The 18,568-nt window shown below is 34.5% G+C and overlaps 4 protein-coding genes across 7 annotated transcripts; 2 read left to right on the forward strand and 2 right to left on the reverse strand.

Moving 5' to 3' along the window:
* Positions 1–56: 56 nt before the first annotated feature.
* Positions 57–1,195, forward strand: Bma-mrpl-34 (Uncharacterized protein; the record flags this gene model as incomplete). Its single annotated transcript, XM_001901385.1, has 2 exons — positions 57–322; positions 874–1,195. 2 exons carry the CDS (start codon positions 57–59, stop codon positions 1,193–1,195), a joined length of 588 nt encoding a protein of 195 aa, XP_001901420.1.
* Positions 1,196–1,563: 368 nt separating this feature from the next.
* Positions 1,564–4,641, reverse strand: Bm2359 (Uncharacterized protein; the record flags this gene model as incomplete). Of its 3 annotated transcripts, none has more annotated exons than XM_001901386.2 (8): positions 1,564–1,710; positions 1,870–2,037; positions 2,275–2,409; positions 2,502–2,757; positions 3,067–3,251; positions 3,653–3,829; positions 4,071–4,335; positions 4,490–4,641. In XM_001901386.2, 8 exons carry the CDS (start codon positions 4,639–4,641, stop codon positions 1,564–1,566), a joined length of 1,485 nt encoding a protein of 494 aa, XP_001901421.2. The 3 variants fall into 3 exon arrangements, with proteins under 3 accessions (XP_001901421.2, XP_042936555.1, XP_042936556.1); XM_043080621.1 differs by having other exon boundaries at positions 4,490–4,572; XM_043080622.1 differs by lacking the exon at positions 4,490–4,641 and having other exon boundaries at positions 4,071–4,289.
* Positions 4,642–7,038: 2,397 nt separating this feature from the next.
* On the forward strand, positions 7,039–14,826 carry Bm12950 (Uncharacterized protein; the record flags this gene model as incomplete). Its single annotated transcript, XM_001901387.2, has 27 exons — positions 7,039–7,176; positions 7,240–7,319; positions 7,389–7,438; positions 7,548–7,714; positions 7,932–8,120; positions 8,245–8,348; positions 8,495–8,738; positions 9,020–9,151; positions 9,213–9,296; positions 9,455–9,601; positions 9,847–10,017; positions 10,105–10,251; positions 10,494–10,617; positions 10,777–10,874; positions 10,958–11,398; positions 11,738–11,812; positions 11,886–12,011; positions 12,111–12,281; positions 12,568–12,699; positions 12,781–12,894; positions 12,993–13,129; positions 13,411–13,569; positions 13,814–13,893; positions 13,961–14,043; positions 14,145–14,258; positions 14,440–14,535; positions 14,698–14,826. 27 exons carry the CDS (start codon positions 7,039–7,041, stop codon positions 14,824–14,826), a joined length of 3,732 nt encoding a protein of 1,243 aa, XP_001901422.2.
* A 295-nt stretch (positions 14,827–15,121) lies between these two features.
* Positions 15,122–18,234, reverse strand: Bma-mtcu-1 (Uncharacterized protein; the record flags this gene model as incomplete). Of its 2 annotated transcripts, XM_043080623.1 has the most annotated exons (10): positions 15,122–15,126; positions 15,438–15,513; positions 15,717–15,833; positions 15,981–16,203; positions 16,591–16,759; positions 16,833–17,078; positions 17,213–17,286; positions 17,429–17,564; positions 17,890–18,018; positions 18,129–18,234. In XM_043080623.1, 10 exons carry the CDS (start codon positions 18,232–18,234, stop codon positions 15,122–15,124), a joined length of 1,281 nt encoding a protein of 426 aa, XP_042936557.1. The 2 variants fall into 2 exon arrangements, with proteins under 2 accessions (XP_042936557.1, XP_042936558.1); XM_043080624.1 differs by lacking the exon at positions 15,122–15,126 and having other exon boundaries at positions 15,376–15,513.
* Between the last annotated feature and the right edge of the window lie 334 nt (positions 18,235–18,568).

Below are 18,568 nucleotides of genomic sequence, written 5' to 3' on the forward strand. Positions count from 1 at the left end.
CGTATTGTTTGGCAGTTATTCAAATATGTTTATTTGTTTACCTTTGAGATAGCACAATGCCATCAAAACCACGCGTAGATAGGATTAAGATATGTTATACGGCGGCGATGCATTTAAACTATGGATGGCGGGTGAGTGGCTATCCCTGCACTCCTTTCAACAACGCTGCAACTAAATATATCCCCCAGTTGCATCGGATCACCGTTCGATTCTGCCGCAAAAATGAGTGCAGTGCTGGAGTAAGGCACTTCATAAGCAGTGGGTTATTGTCTCAGTTCGCATCAGAGAATCCGTCCATCGTTGTTTACGTACAACCCATCAGGTTTGTCAATTCTCCGTTTTTCTTCTTTATTTCAAAAAATACATATTATATGGTATATTCCTTTTTTTGCATATTCATTTTCGACATTCTAAGTAATACATCGAAAACGCACATCATTAGAAATAGCAACAGTATTAGTTCAAGCTGTTGAATGACCATTACCTGAAATTGTTGCATAATCACCCGTTAACGTTCCTTTTGGAATGATTATATTATTGTAGCAATTTGTTTGCATAAAAACCAGACGTCAAGTGATCGTGCTAGTACACCACATGTTGACTTTCTGGAGGAAGCCAGTGTTATTGGCACGAAACTTTGTTTTTATTTTCCCATGCTTTTCGTCGTGCAAATGAAGATATCTCTACGACTTTATTAAGCTTTTAGAATAGGTGCTCAACTATTAACATTCGTGAAATGCAAAACGATAGCAATAGAAACTATGGATCAGTTAAAATTCATTTATAAAAGAAACAATACCCATTTATATGATTAATCTGGATATAGTGTATATGTATTTGTTTCCATTTTTTTCTGGATATATTTGCTTCTAGGCAGAATATTCCAGTACTAAGAGCGGAGTATGGAAATGGACGCATAATCCAAATCGTTTTGAAGAGTTTTGATGCGGAGCAGGTGAAAAGACATTTCAATCTAGTACGGACTCGAAGCGGTCTTCCAGTAGTTGATCTGGTCTCGAGACAGTCTGCTCATGTTGCTTCGGTGCAAGGAATGTGGAATCCAATGATCAACATCAGTTCTGAACTAAATGTTTCCGAACTGTCAGAGAAATTTTCGCGCCACCGTACTGCTAAATTGTCAGCTACGGAATACGTGTCGTCACTAGTTGACGAAAATGTTAGTGACTCACATTGATACCTTGTTACACATCTTGCACATCTCCATTTCGCAACAGAATTAGAGTGATTCTGCCTTGGGAAACTGACACCGTTGCATCAAGTCATTGCCAATAGCTTTCTTCAAACCTCTGTAAAGGTTTCTTTTGAAATATCTCTGATGAAAAGTTAGCAGGGATTCAAAGTATGTAGGTCATGCAGTTCCAGTTTTTTTCTGTCGTGTGTCCAGTTATAACAGCTGTTTTATACAAGTTTATTATCGAATTCTTTTACAAGTTCGCAAATATCTTTACATACATAATGAACTGGTTGTATAACAAAAACATGAAATATTATCACGGCATCAAAAATTAATTAATGAAAAGCTCATACATATTACCCAATTCGTTACCGTTGACCATACTGTCCCCATTGATCTGTATTCCACATATGTCTTCTGCTACCGGGTACAACACTATCAGACCCAAAACTGGTAGTGGACGACCACTCATTACCTGACGATAGGTCGAATTCAGATGGTGCTGTTGGAAACATCTGAAATTATATACTCAATAGTGATGAAAGTGATATTATTTTCTAACTAAAGGATGTGTAAGTTTGTTACAACTACTTCATTTGTACTTGTCCTAGAACAAAATAAGCAAATTAAATAACTGTAGTTTTGGATCCCATTCCTCTGATAGGCCAATTTACCTGGGAACTGGTTTGCCAACTTTCATTTTCATTCATAACTATTACATGCGTAGCAATCACATATTCGAACTGTTCCGAATATGGATTTAAAAATCTGTGAGCAGTGACTGCGCATGGGACGAAATCTGTTTGTGTTCTTAATCGAACTGATATTTGTGTACCTTGGTCCTGTAAATCAAGGCTAAAATAAGAATGATTTGGCAGAAGGATTAAAATACTTCTACTGAGTTCTGAAACAATGTGTCAACTGGCAGCAACACAAACTATAAGAGAAAAAATATTCTAGTATATTAAAAAAAAAAAGTTAAGACTTGAATTTTTACGCTAAAACTCCTAGAATAACTTATAAGTAGAAAGTAGCAAAGCAAAAATATGGGAAGATTTGGTGGGAGTGCTATCACTTACTTGGATAATATGCATGAACGCATCGTGCACAATTTGTTCATCTGCAGGGTGTACAATTTGCCACCAGTAACGTCCTAATATCTGCTCCGACGGTATGGATAACAGAATTGCCGCTCTCTGTTCCACAAATGTTATCTAGAATGAGCACGCAATAAAACAACGCGCATTGATATTTCGGATGAGCATCACAAAAGATATTGAAACTGAAACAAAAAGGTTAATCTCACTTTTCCATCTTCTGCGAGTCTTACTGAAAACTGTGAAATGGAATTTTGTTCATTGCTGATCGGCATACTGGCAACTTGCAATCGTGCAATAGCAACAAGACAGCTCGATGGTGGTGAATGAAGTCCAAGACCGCTCGGTGGCGAATTTTTAATATAACCGGTACAATGAACTACCACATAATTGTGTCCGTTATGTGTAAAGATAGGCCGTCGATTACAGAGACGATGAAGAGGTTCCAACGGTCCCAGTCTCATTCTAGGCAAAATATGTATAACATCTAAATTATCAGACGTTGCTGTGCATAAACAGAGTTTTCATAGACTGTGTTCTAGAACAACCAAAAACCCTGCAGTTCTACACTGCATCACCACATAAATATATCTTGTTTTTTGTTCTTTTCTACCGACAAAGAGAATTAAGAAAATCAAGCAGTTATAAATTGGAGTATGTTAGCTCACTAAATATAAGACGAATTCGCAAGAAAATTGGCATCAAGCATGCTAATTCATATGATAAATTATCCCAAAACATAGCGTGAAAGAACTCAAAATGAAAAGTTCTTACCTACAGATGAAACCACGACGGCAACTCATATGAACACGAATGGAACCCTGCTCTTTTTTAACAGTGCCAGTTTTCAAATCCAATACTCGATTCAAACTTGCTTCACTTCCGCATAGCTGATCCCTTACTTTTTCCATGTCGTCAGGATGTATCAGATCATAGATAACATGATGTATCCAGTCATCCTTAAGCACCAGTATTTTAGACCAATAACTAATGGAATGAAAAAATGGGGACAATGAACGATAAGTTCCACAATAATGGTAAAAATTGAATGCTATCAACAGTGAAGTCACAAAGACATCTCATGATTCATCCATCTTCAATGATAGTTCCTTACTACTTGAAATCAGGTAGTAAAAGAAAACCTGGTATTTTGGGATTTAGAACCCAACAAAAACAAAAATATCACTATATATCAATTTGTACTCGAATCTTACCGGTAAATAAGATAAACTGAAAGCAGCTTTATTTCATTAGATGAATTAAAGTTATCTGAGAATATATGGTGTAATTTCGAGTAGTTAAAAACTAGAGTAGCTTTTAACACGTAATTTTAAAAAAGCTGTGCTGATAAATTCTCGACCTGGTGCATATTCAGAACAGGGACAACTGAGTCGGCTACGTAAAGAATTCTTCCTGTATCACAACAAACAACAAACAAGAAGCCATTGGCCGCTTCTAAAATCAAATGTTTCAACTCTTGATCTGTCAAAAAAGATGGTTTATACGAAGCTTCACTTTGTGCGCCACCACGAATCGTCTGCAATATATGATTATCTACACTAATGCAAACATAAAGCATTTTAACTTGAAATATGGAAAATATTAAAAAACTGTTAAAAAGATTTCCACAGACAGTTTTGCACACAGAGACCACCGGAACCTAAATTATCTACAATCTTCAGTGAGACAACTGCTGAACACTATTGTCAAGTCCATTTAATCCTCCAATATCTGCTCTATCAAATATATAAACAGCATTAGCTGAAGTTTCAATAAACCTTCATGTGAGAGACAGCCATGCGCAAAATAGTTAGCTTATCTGGTTTGCGACCGAGAGCAGCGCACTGAGGTACCATTTCCGCAAGTTCATTGATATACTGCGTCATTTTATTCCTCCTCCGTCGCTCAATTTCACTGTGATTTTCACGTGCGAATCGCTCTTTACTGTCCGATCCAGGATCTTCACTTTCACCAATTCTTACTCCCATTCCATCCATTCGCGCGTACTTTGATACCGATCCGTTTAATCCTCCAATATCTGCCCTAACAAATGCATAAACAATATTAGTTGAAGCTTTAATGAATTAGACTAATTTTCTTGAAATCCATTACAAAAAAAAAATAATAAAAGGAAACAGTAAAAAAGAGACATTGTTCTATCACTACCAATCAGTAATCAAACACATAAACAACCGACATATTTTGCGGCCAAGCATCTAAAGACTGTGCTACGATTGGTCCGGGGACTGGTATTGCTCCCTGACCGCCCCCACTCGACATCTTACGCCATTTAGGTCGGAACAGTATCGAAATTTTCTGCAACATAATTAACAAATTTGGAGCAGTCATTCAACGAATAATTTCATCCATTCACAGTGACTGATTTAAATAACTTTTATAAGAAACCATTCCGGAGAACTTCAATTTCTAAGATGAATCAGACAAGATAAGAATCCAAATCCAGTGAGCTAAAAAAAAAGAGTTAAAGACAGAAATAAATAATTCTGAACAATCTAAAAGATACGTTCGGCATATGTTCTTGTGAAATTAAAAAATACTTAAAACAGAGACGTGAAATTGCACCTTGGCAGCCTTACAAATACTAGACATATACACTGGGAATCTATAATTACATGCACTGAAAATATTAATCCTTAACGTTATCGAAACGTAGCGAAATAATTAGAAAACGAAGGGTATAAAGGTTAACCTGAATTGTACTAAATTGCCCTTAAAGCTGCCCATTCAATTAAGCTATTTGTTTTCAAAAATCATTCGTCCGATTCTTAGATTTACAAGGACTGTCCATTGGGGAATCTGAGTACCATCCTGGTGCGATTTAAGAGGTACGCACAGCAAGGCTAGTTAAAATAAGCAATCCAAAACTCATGACGACATCATTAAATGAGCCAATACATCATCCTTCCAACAATTCTTCTACATAGTGATACTTTTCTCTTTCTAGCAAAGAACCTGTACAGGACGAAATGCATATTAGAAAGTTATCAAACACAAAAACACTTTTATGATATGTCAGTACGGATTTCTATGTTTCCAGTCACTGAATATCCATTTCCTTAACGCGGTCTAGTGAAACATCCTCAATAGGAAGTAGGTGACAGATGACGACAGACACGACTGTCCAGTGCATCCTCATAATAGTCCAGCAATCAGTCCAAATGCTGCATATAGATAAACAACCTTCGTAAAAGGTGTGAAAACAGAGACACAGCACACAGAAACACTGCTCGCTCGATCCACTGCATTGAGCGGTTGTGAGCTAGGTGTTGCTGCAATGTCTAGGGAAGATGTCGTCGCATGCGCTGCTCTCTCTCTCGTCACCACATCACCCCATAAAGTAAACATTAATGCACTAGTAATATAGTACACCACAACTGCATCACTAAGTCACAACATTCTGCGTGTCGCGTCCTGTCCACCCAGGTACTCATTCACTGGTCACTTGTTCAGGAGACCTGTCCAATCATTCTTTGAATATGAACTCATGAAAAGCTGGTGATATGACGTTATCCATTAAGTGATAAAACATTCTCAAAAAGAACTCGAGCGAGTCCGCTTCGGTACTTTGCCGATAATGAGAGCAGTATTTTGCATAGATGATACACACAGCAAGTAAATCGATGGCAGTTGTTATAGCTGCTAATAAGAAATGATGATCCAGTTTCCGTGAGGAAGTGCAAATCACAACCTTCAACATAACCTGATTTTATATCCGGAATTGAGATTTACAAACGAAGAAGTTTGGAATCGGAGAGTGCCACGACCATTACGATGTGAAGTGGAAACGAAATTAAGGTGGAGGTGGAATATAGGAAGGAATAATGAGTCACTAAACGGCCACTAGCACGGGACATACGGGACACATAATGCAGCACTTTGACAGAACGACAATAGAGAACGATTGATTTCGTATTCAAAATTCAGACTTTCACGAATACTTGGAACGAAGAATACAAACGTGCACTCTCGACTGGTCCACAACTTCCCAACAGTAAAATTGCTAAGTAAAATGCGTACTTACGCAGGACTGCTTTTGCGCTGCTTTACGCTACTCCATTTCAAATACAGGGCGCTAAAAAAGATTTTTAAATGTCGGTTGCTTGGCGTCAACTTAGTGACGTAAGACTATCCGCGTCAGTAGATTATGAAAAGTACTGAAGGAGTTCATGCGGGGTAAATAACGATTTACAGTGTTTTGTATTTCCACAAAGGTGATGGAACTGCCCAGTTTGAATTCACTAACTTGTTCCAATTCAAAATTCAGAATTAGTCAACAAAAACTGCTTATGGCAAGCAATAGCGATTGATCGGTAGATCGGAATAGAGGAAGATTTTTTGCTTTTTTGCATGACCTTACCGCAAATTCTTCTCTCTTAATGTTTAATGTCATTTAGCACTGTCGTCTAAACTCAACCGTATTTGGACTGAGTTCTGCTCATTCATCATCAAATTTAACAATATATTCCCTAACAAGAACGCATCAAAAATTAGTGTAAGTTGGTGATCAACACTCTATACAGTTTGTCGTTGTCACTCAATTTTTTGCACACAAACTTTTGCCAGTTCTGATGGTTACCAATATGGGGATATTACCAATAATAGGCTATTTTATTCATTTACAATTGTAAGCCTTTTCAAAGGATTATTGACGGTTTTTATGAACGAGGATGTAGCCGGAACGAAATCGTGAGTTATAAATGAGGGATTTAATGATATTAATTCAGTATGGCATCTGGAAATATCGGAAGGGATAATGACATGGAGCTTAACTTCGAGATCACCGATCAAAATGGTCGGGATGCCACGCAAGATTCATTAACGGAAGAAGCGAAATTCCTTCTCACTACTCATAAACCGACACGGGTATTTTCTACACATCAAGTTGAAACTTCGATTGTGTTTTTCTGATGAGATTTAGTCTTTCAGATCGACATTTTCCAGAAAGAGCGGGCGCTGTCAGATCATCGAAGTAACACGCTAACTCCCAGTACAGTTAAACGCACAAGGTTATGTACATTGCCTGGAATTTGTTTTAGGTATTAGTTGTTCCAAATTTACAACAGAAGATTTTTCAGAAGTGTTTTGTCAGATGCAACACCTGTCTCGGCAGCAGCTTTCAGTAAAGGTGATTTATGATTATGTTTTCTTTGTGTTCATCAAAATGGAATTGTTAATAAATTTCTGGTTTTGACCATAACTATTCTTAAATACTGCTTTATTTACTGAAAATTTAGACACGTTATCATCTCCGCAACACCATACTTATCTAAATATTGCCGAAACTAAGGAGGAAAACAAACAGCTCAGGGAGGAAATATTCGACTCAAAGTCACAACTGCTTTTGTTGAAAAGAAAATTACTACCAATATTAGACAGTCAAGGAAAGGATTTCAGTGAAGAAGTAAATTATTTTGATTTTCCACTCTTTCTTAATTTATTTGTTGAATGTTCAAAAGAAATAGACAAAGACGAAGAAGATAACTTATCCAAATCTGTTGATATTATCTCATTCCTAAACATTGATTTTTTTCAATATATTTGACATTCAGGCCTCATAAAATACAGAAAATTCTCTCCAGAAATTTTTTTCGTTGGTATTTCAATATCCTTTTTTCCAGTACCTGATGATGCTGAAGGGACTGGATAATGAAAAAATCCGGCAAGCAGAACTGAAACAGATATGTCAGTTACGAAACAAAAAACTCGATGAAGGAAAATCGCAAACCTTAAGTGAAAGAAATGATTGGGAAAAGGAGCGCGAAAGGCTGCTTATGAATATGAATGAACTTACATCCGAATTGAAAAAGGTTCTGCCATGGCCTTTTTTCCAGAAATTGTTGAAATCGTAATGCTACACGCTTTTTTGATGGAATTTGGTTGTGCTTCAGGAATGTATTATTGATTCTTTCAGTTTAATTTCTTCATTTTTAGGCACGCCAGCAGTTACTTGAAAAACACGGTGAACGTGATGATTGCAATGAAAGCCAAGGCGACAGTTCTTTGAGCACTATCTCGCTAATATCGGAAAGAGGCATGTAAGTTCAAAACTAAAGTAGCCTTATTGTCTTGTCAATAAAGTTGCTGTATATTTTGATCCATTTCAATTCTTTTGTTTAAATCGTTCTATCATTTAGAAGGGGAATCCCATTTGAGATTGATTAATCATTCCAAATTTGCGCAGGGAAATCGAGAGACTGCGTTCAGCAGTCCTTCAGCAAAATGTCGATGAGAAGAAGTTTCGAATGAAAATGGAACAAAACATAATTCAATTACAAGAACAGCTGAAGCTTGCTCAAGATAATTTGGCGAAGCAGAATATTAATTACACAAAAGAGAAAACGCGCTGTGAGACATTGAAAACTGAAATGACAAAGCTTCAGCAGGTTGTGACCGAAGCTAGACAGGAAGTAGAATATCAGAAACAGGTTTAATCCTTCTTTGTCAATTTCAAATAGTTAACTGTAGAAATAGAGTTTCATTCGCTCTTCCTCCTCCTATATTGTTTGTCTTAATTCTGGTTTTTGAGTTTCCCTCGAAGCGAATTGAACCGGTTGTTGTAATTGTTAGGTTTATATATTATAAAAGTGATATATGTTTTCCAAATGATGCGTCTTCAATATTATTATGAATATTATGCAGACCTGAGAATAAGCTCCTTGATTATCTTCATTCCTTAAAGAAATATTGTTCAATATAGTTTTTCTAGATCTCTGAAGAGCAACTGGCTAAAGCTCATGCTATCAATGAAATTGCGTTGAATAAACGAGACCGCACTATTCGTATATTGCTAAAGAAATTGAAATCAGTTGATCCTCAAGCATCTTCCACTTCGAAAATCGTGAGTTTGTTCAAGAAAAATTTTTAAACCAAACTTCAAAATATTATGTATGATTATTAAGGAAGCGAGCAATTTGTCGTCACTGCGTCATGATGTTCCGAATTTGAATCCCTATGCTCAAGCAATACTACACCAAATTAATGAGGTTCGTTTATTTCTATTACTGCATCCCTATTTCTGTGTCACAACACGGAAGTAGTTGAAACAATATTCTTGCCAATTTTCTATTTTGCACTTTTCAGTGTATCTGCTCTGCACAACTTTGTTAAGTTGCAGTGAAGAACATCACATGAATATTTACAGTTCACTGTCGAGAATGATGCTATTCGAAAGAAAGTGATTGAATGGGGTGCTATAAATATCGATTTAACAGCAGAAATTGAATCTAGCGAAACGGCATCCACTGAAGATGAAAGCTCTGAATGGAATACGAAGCATTGTGAACGCGAAGTGCGAAGCTGCATTTATTAGGAAATATTAAACTTTAGTACTCGAATAAAGATTCGAAGATATATTTGACTTCAAATTATAAGCTATCAAGAGTTTAACCAATTCATTTGCTGAGGCCTGATTTGAAAACTGTGATTGAAAAAGATAAATAGAAAAATAAATTATTTGCTTGAATACAGATTAAGAAAAAACAGATTCATATGTTCACTAATAAAGATAATATGATTTTGAACGGTTTTTTTCAGAACGAAAAATTGGCAGTATTTCTAGCGCAAAATAAAACTATTCCTGATATTTCAAATGAAGAAGAACTGAGAGAAAAACTTGCATTATTCGATGCTGTAAGTAATTCTGGAAGGAGATGTTCGAAAGAGGAGTTAGATGATACTCCACGAAATATGAGGGCTTCTGAGATGGTAATAAGCGTTGACAATGTTCCTATACATTTTTTGAAGCAGTTGATTTCTCAGTAGTTTGTTGTCCAAACATATTGAAGTTTTCAGTTGAACATAACATCAACAGCTGATCTTTTGAGCAAATCTTTGACACTGACAGAAGATCTTGGTGAAATTAAGAAAAAACTTTCGGTTTTGCAGTCTTCTTGCACTCGTCTCTTTGAGAAATTGCGAGGTACGGCTAACTTTTTGCAGGTTAGTTGAACTATGAATATTATAGCCAGTAATTTATGTAGATAGTTAGACTAAGAACTTAATTAATTAATTTCTATCGTTTCTCTGAGTCTAAGTATAGTATTAGAACATAATATTATATGATCTTTTATAGTATTGCTCTATGTTTAATGATTTAGTGGCAGAATTGTTCTTATTTATTTATTTGTTTATTTTTTTACTAGCACTACATCGTTTGGTAATTTTTAACATGATTTTTTTAGACTCTTCTTGATGAACTGGGCTCAGGCGATCAAGGTAGAGAACTGCTGGCTAAGATAGAAGCACTTCGTATCGATCTTGATCACTCTCTGGCAACAGCTATTGATATTAGTCGTGACGTTGAAGGTATTTCAAAATGCACATAGGTTTAATAAAGTGAAAAAAAAGTCAAAAGTCATCATTATACGAAGTTGTTTGGCAATAAAAATCAATACCATTGTAGATTCAGTTCAATTTTAATTATGACTTTCATTAATTTCAGTATCGTATGTGTTCATTTTTTAGCCGCAGAGGAAGGCATCGGAGATTTGTCTGCTCATTTGCAACAATCATTACTGAATTGTTCGTTCGGTGTATCATCGGTACCATATAATGAAAATCAGGTTTCTTTTTTAATGTCTTAACTGATTTCCAGCTATTGTAATAATATATCTTTGTAACTGAATAAATGTAACATCTGTTACAGGATGCATCAGCTCTTTCACGGGCTCAGAGAGCTTGTAGACAATTAAATGTCGACTTAGCAAACGAAAAAATGAAAGTAAATGAATCCACTAAACTTAATGAAAAGCTTCAAGCGCATGTTGCCGATTTGGAAGAATCAAAGGAAAAATTGATCGATGAGCTGAATGAATTGAAGAAAAATATGGCAGAAAAAAAAAGTGAAATGATTTCATCGGTGAAAGATATGGAAATACAACTTAAACATAAGAATCAGCAGTATGATGAGCTCTGTAGAAAAGTCGAGGAACTTCAGCAAACAGTTAAGGCGAAAGAAGTTTTCGCTGCGGAGAGGGAATTCGAAGTGAAGCAGCTAAAAGATCAAATGAATAAGAAGTGTCACGAATTGGAAGTTCAAGTTAAGGAAATTACTAACAATCTGAAAGTAAAGGATGAATCAATCGAAGTAATTTCTTAATTGCTTAATTTTAAGCCATATGTACTCTTGGGTCCTAATAAGCAGTGAACAGAATATATATTCTTTGTTCACTAAGCATCATCGTTTCTTCTCCATAGTCCACTCTAAAAGTCAAAATTTTTTTACAATTTTAGAAGCATTATTATCCTTTGTTTGAACTAAATTGTATATTAATTTGTCTAAAAAATTGTCAGTTTTGTATCATTTGGCTATATCTTTTCTGACAAAATAGCGTTCGATATAGAAAATTTGAACTCAGGATTTGTAGGAGGAAAAAAAGGAGAAATATTATGAAGTTAAACTTGCATATTATCTCACATCTTTCAGAAACTTCTAATTGATGTTGAAAGTTATAACGACCAATTGTCGTCACGTAACAATGAACTAGCTCATTACAGAAATGTATGTTTCTCATTTTTATTCTGTTATCTGTAGAATATATTATTTTTGAAAAAAGAATATGTTTACATTACAGGAGATTATTGCTTTAGAGAACAAAATGTGCGAACTGATTGGTACTTTAAGAGAAAATTTGGGAATTGTTCAGAAACAAGTTGACAAACCAGTTGTGGAAAATATGGAAATAGCTGCATTAACTCAAGTCAGTGATTAGGAACCGTTATAACAAATACCATTAAGGTTGTTTATAGTTAAATGTTGAGTGAAAAAATCTGTCAGTGTTTTTTTTTTTTTTTTGCAGCTATCTCAAATCGCAGCAGATTTTGAGGAATTAACTAAAGTCAGTAATTATATTGCTGATTTAAAAAGTCAAATGGCTAATCTTCAACAGAAATTGGATCTATGTGAAAGAAGTCGTAATGCCATCAGTTTAAAATGTCGTGGATTGTCTGACCAAAATGCTTATCTTGAAGTAAGACAATAATTCATCAGTTTTATGATAACCAACATATTTTTTGTTCTTTCATCATTGATAGTGGTGCTGTTGCTGTGAAATTGTCCAAAAAATCGTAAATTAGTTCACTGGCATTTCTTTGTGTCCGAATGCTTACTCTTCTTAGTAATAAACCACTTGTAGTTATTTTTTTTTTTAATTATAAGGTGCGTTTTTGTTCGTTACATTTGAAAAAATCTCCAAAAGGTTTGAGAGAGTAGCAGCATGTGTTACCAAATTCTTGCAAAAATCACTTTTATTTCAGGCAGAGCGTAATGGAGACAAGCAAAAGTTATTCACTCTTCAGCAAAAAATACAAATAGAAAAGGAGTCGATTAAAATGATGGAAAGAGATTTACAACGTTTAAAATCTGAAAATAGTTATGTCAAGGAAAATGTAAACGTTATTTTCAACACATGGTTTTTATTTCACCAGCGATCTTTTCGTTATTATTATTATTTTTTTTTTGTTTTATAGAATGAAAGATTAACGAATATGTTAGTGAATATGGAAACAAAATACGAAGAACTGATTTCGAAACCAAATCATAGTTCTCTTTCCGAGAGGCAGCATTCGGAGCGATATACAATGGTGAGTAAATGGTCGAGATTTTTAAGTAACATCTTTTAGCAATGTTTAATAAAGTAAGTATTAGTGAATTTGGCTACTGACAAGTTTTATTATTCCAGACTGTTAGTACTATGACTGTTATGTCTTCGCACGATTTTGTTGAATTGACGGATAAGGCAAAAACACTTGCTTCATTCACGAAACGAATGTATACACTTGCAGCCCGATGGAATGGCGAGACTGTTGTTACCACCATGTAAACATTTTTTCTCTAAGGACTTTCAGTAAAGGACTTTATTGTTTTTACGGCATCGAGTTGTTTTTCAGTTGCTGAAATTATAGTATTTTGCAATTAAAGAGCAGGAAGTAATGTTATTTGGGATAAAGAGGCGGTTCATATCACAGCTTTTTCGAAGGACTAGCATTCGAATTTAATTAAACTGAATCGGAGATTTAGCAGTTGTGATTCTGAATTGAATTGTAATATTTAAATAATGATAAATAATATTATCTTGGATATACAGCAAAAATATTTAGGATTTCATATAAACAGGCTGATCTAGATCATCTTTATCACACTTATGCCCGGATTTTGAATTGCTTGTCAGATGGATTCAGTGAACTACGAAATAGGATAGTCTTGGGCAAAGTCAAGCTACAGTCGATTATTTCTGAAGAACAACAAAATTCTCAACAGTAATTAATTTCTACAGTTTTTTTTTTTTCGAGATCATTCAGTTATATGAGTTAGTATTTGGTGTGGAACACTTTAATCGAAGTGCCAAACCTCTTTCTATAGGTTGTAATCTGTATCATTTTTATGATGACAAGACTAATCCGTACAGAAGTCATTAAGAGATGAGGAATCCACATAGGTCGAACAAGATGTTTGCAAACCTTATGATTCTGTAAGAAAATTATAGCGCTTGATATTTTCTAGGACTAAAAGTGGAAATTCAAGATCAAGTAATGAGGAATTGAGCACGAACTGTTTCATTCCTGTAGACGGGTCACAAAAAGGTAAGAGCCATTAAAATAAATTTTACACAAATTAATGCGAGAATTGTAATGGATCAAAATTTTTTAGAGCTGCTATCAGTTGATCTGCGAACACTTTTCAATGAAGCCGACCAAATTATTGAGAAGCTTAGTGCCATTTCAAATAAACTAGTAAGAGTTTTATTTCCACATGCTATTATTTTTAGCCAAAAGAAGTTTTTTCTCACTAGAGAGCTTATATCTTATTAAAAACTTATTCAAGAACATTTCAGCATAATGCAGAAATATTGGAAGTGCTGTCGAACATGAGATTATTACAATTTCAAATTGATTATCTGCACGAACATTCGCGACATTTTGAGAAAACTAAAGAAAATTTTGCTCCGGTGATTTTCTTTCCTTGAACGGAAGATAATTATTTTTCAAACATACCATTCATGATCACTTCGCTAACTGTACTGATAGATGAGTATCTGTGCTCCACTCCTTTTCCCATTTGTTTCTTTCTCATAGTTTGTTTAATTTCTTCGAAATTGTTTATCAGATATGTAATCCGAAAATGTTTAGATGGAAGCACTTCAATTAGAAAATGATCGTTTGCAAACAGCACTTACCGATGCAAGAATTTTGTTGCAAAGAGCTCATGAACGACTGAATAAACTGGTGAGTTTTAAATTTTGTTTTTCTCCAGCGTTTTTTTTCTTTGGATAAGAGTATTTTCGGAATTTAAGTAGGAGAATTTCCAAGTGCTGGAAAATGGAAAATCATGATTTGCGAAAATAAATAAGATCTATTCAAAGAATGATGAGCAGTGATCAGTTGCAGCCTAATTCGAAAGATATGTGCGAACAGATATTGTGTGAAATGAACGAAATTAGTAAAGTAATGAAGGCGACAACGCGCGAGGTACATCGCATAGGAAGCCATTCAAGAGTTGTAAAAAGCTATAAGTAGCTTACCATTATCAAATTTCGTTTGAATTCATTTCCTAAATTGTCTTGATCCTACCATATTTATTCTCACATTTATTAGTCACTTACATCTTTTTCTTTGATCAGAAGTTTTACAACTAAAGTTCCTGCTTCTGGTTTATGTATATTCACAGAAAAATAACTAACAACCTACCCTTGGAGTACTGCACATTCACATTTCCACAATATATAATGTGCATTTTACAGATTTGCTTTTAGATTTCTATTATTTGAATAAAGGTTTCTGCATATTCCATCGAAGTTGGCTTCCAGTAGTTTTAAGCTATAGAAAAAACTCCTTTGATATTCTTTGTAATATTTTATAAGATTTTTTAAAAACAACGTATACTTTTGGCAGATAACTGATATGAAATATTAAATGCAACATTATAGAAATACAAAAAATTATGCTAACTTGTTAAATAAAAGTAAAGTAATAATCACTCAATACAAAAAAAGAAATAAACTTTGCAGAACACAAAACAGGTATCGTCAGTTTAGCATAGTCACAATTATGTAAAAAGATATTATTTCATTTCCCAATACAAAATGAAGAAAATATTTCGTCAAGAATTTGTTCATTCACAACTATACCTGACATCTCGCTAATGCAATCCGAAACGTCGCGTAACAGTTCTGCTGTAATGGCAACATCCTTTGCTTTCAGTGCCTTGAATAGTTAAAATAAAAAGCTGGTACGAGTTTTAAATCTAAACTGCGATGAAACTTATAGTGATAAATTTCCCCAACCACAAGTTATCAAAAAGGAGTGTGTTACTTCATTTAAGAAATGTTAAGATCACAAAGAAAAATGACTATTTTGTGATGTTTTTTTTTTTTTTTTAAAGTGATCAAAAAAATTAAATAAAATACCTTTGTAAGCACAGAGATGGCTTCTTTTACCAGTAACCGATGAATCTGACTACTAACAAGAGCGCTATTATCGGAAATTGGACACAGCTCATCGATATAATCACAAATAATTTTAAGCTGAAAAAATTAAAACGAACAAAAACAATTAAACGGAAAGATAAACATATTGTCATCACTAGTGCTTTCTGGTTATATCTATTAAATTTATTTATTACAATATACTTCTCAAATCTTGAATAACATTGTGACAAGTTATAGACTAACCAATGAACTGATCCCTTCACCAGAAATGCATGATATGCTAATAGCTGGCCACGGAAGAAGTATATTATTCGGAACACTGCGTAAATCGCACTTATTCAGGGCAACAAAAACAGGTGTATCTTTTTTGAGATTACACCAAGAAAGCACTGAGCGCACATCTCTTTCGAAATCCTTGCATATGCTACTATCTAATACTACGATTATAATATCGGCCTCCACCGCTCTATAAATATCTATTTTATGGACTTTATGTAATATCTAACATACTCGATCACAACAAAATTATGGAATTATAAAATCAAACTTCTCTTTATAGATTATTTACATACTTCAATTTATGTTCTAATTAATATGAAATCGTACTTTAACATATTGGTTCCACAGTTTTTTTAATTAGAGTTCTAGTAGTTTTAACATACAACAGAAAGAGAAGTAGCAGACTCTATAAAATAATATGAAATAATGCTTTAAAAAAAAAAAAGAAATAATGTTTTAAGGTTTAATATTGTCTCACTATTTTGAACTAACAGCAAAGGAAAAAAATTGGATGAAGTTTCTTTCATGATTTCTTTTTATAAAGCCTGAGTTAATCAGACGGGGAATGAGCAACCTTCTCAATGTCCTCTGGATGCCTTCTGCTTCAAGAGAATCCAAAGGAATTTCACGAATTCCTGCGGTATCAATAATGGTCACAGGGACAGAAGAAAGCTGAACTGTTATTTCCAATGAATCACGAGTAGTTCCCTCAATGTTGGACACTATAGCCATGTCTCGGTTTGCTACAAATATTTTATTCATGCACACAAAAGTAAATTTCTTATTAAGTGAATCTTGTGGAAAGTCAAAAATTACCCATATGATTGAATAAGCTGCTTTTTCCAACATTTGTTTGTCCTAGAATAACGATCCTTAAACCTTCATTAATCAACGCTCCTCGCTTCATTTGTTCTTGAATGCAGCTCAGCTCACTAATTATTGAACTCATTGCAACACGAATGTCTTCCCACTGGAACTCAACATCATCTCCGAAATCAATGGATGCTTCCACAGAAGCTCGTACTTCAATAATTTGCTTTCTTATATTTCCCAATGCTTCATCTGTAAGAGATGGTAACAGTAGCACTATTTATACGAAATAATGTTATCGTTACACAGCCATTACCATTAGCAATTCTGAATATGTATAACTCACTTGCCTAAAGTGTTCCTATGTAAAGCTAGGCGCCTTTGACGCTGTGTTCGTGCAGCCAAAAGATACGCAAGTGACTGTACTTCATGCAATGTCATCTTTCCATTGAAAAATGCCCTAAAAAATTGAACTTGAAATTCAGAAATATAGAGTATACACATTTAAGAAACATACATTTAAAAAGGAAAATTTGCAGTACGTTCACAGATTTGAAGAACCAAATTAAAAAAGGTTAAAAAGGTCAAACATTTTGTCTTACCTTTTCGTAAATTCTCCAGCCTTTGCTGGCTGCACATTGTCAAACTGAGCAAGCGCTTCCAATAAACAATCAACAACTGCTCGACTGCCGTGCACATAGAATTCAGCCACATCTTCCCCTGTTGATGTTTTCGGGCCTAACGATATAAATTATTGACCTAATGTTAATTTGGCTTATTTAAAAGAGTTTTTAAAATCATGATTCATAATTTCTATCATTAATTTTTTTAAGAAATTTTTACCATGGATACAGTCATGAACTATTCATGTTTATAGCAACTATGTTTATTACTTTAGTTATGTTCAGTTTTAAAGCAAAGAATTAGTAAGAAAACTAAACAAAGCGAATGCAGAAAGTAGACCAGCAAAAAATTTATTGCGAAGAAACGTTTTCGGCTGAAAAATAAAACGGCTAACATGACTCTCTAATAAAATACGATATTTCCGAAAAAAAAAAACAACCCGGCAAAAACACCGCCATGCCTCGATCAATAAGTTCTCCATCTCGTCGAATATTCGCATAGAACAATTCCCTAGGCAGAATTTTTTCCCGACCCGTGAGCTCTTCCAAGCACCGCCGACTTTCTTTTCCTATTTTACAGAAATTTTTTACAAAAAGAGAAGGGTGTGCTATTAGACAAGATACCACAAGTAAAGATTCTAAGCTATGTAAGAAATTCCAGAAGATTGAATGAACCAACCAGAAACTCGGATAACTGAAATGGCGGCAGGTAACGCACCCGAACTCATAGCAAATATGGTGGAATAACGCCTCAGATGTCTCAATACTGCATACGCCTCAAGCATTCCCTTATATGATGAACCTGAGAGGTGTAATAAACTACTAACAAAAACTCATTGTTCTTGATATCAAGATTCAATCACAAACTTCACACAAAGCCTATTACATACGAATTAAGCACCGCAAAGAAATTACGTGCATTAAATTGGAACGAAGCAGTTCAGAATCCTATAATTTGACAGAAGTTAAACAATAGTGGTAGGTGAAAACTGTCACTACTACTTCTTTTATTAATATAACTTTAATCTTTAAATATGCATAGGAACTACTGACATAACTGGATAAAATTTACCATATCTTCAAAACAAAAAATCAGAAATATAAATTGTATGACGTACG

This window comes from Brugia malayi (genome assembly GCF_000002995.4).
Source record: "Brugia malayi strain FR3 genome assembly, contig: Bm_v4_Chr3_scaffold_001, whole genome shotgun sequence".
Taxonomy (NCBI): domain Eukaryota; kingdom Metazoa; phylum Nematoda; class Chromadorea; order Rhabditida; family Onchocercidae; genus Brugia; species Brugia malayi.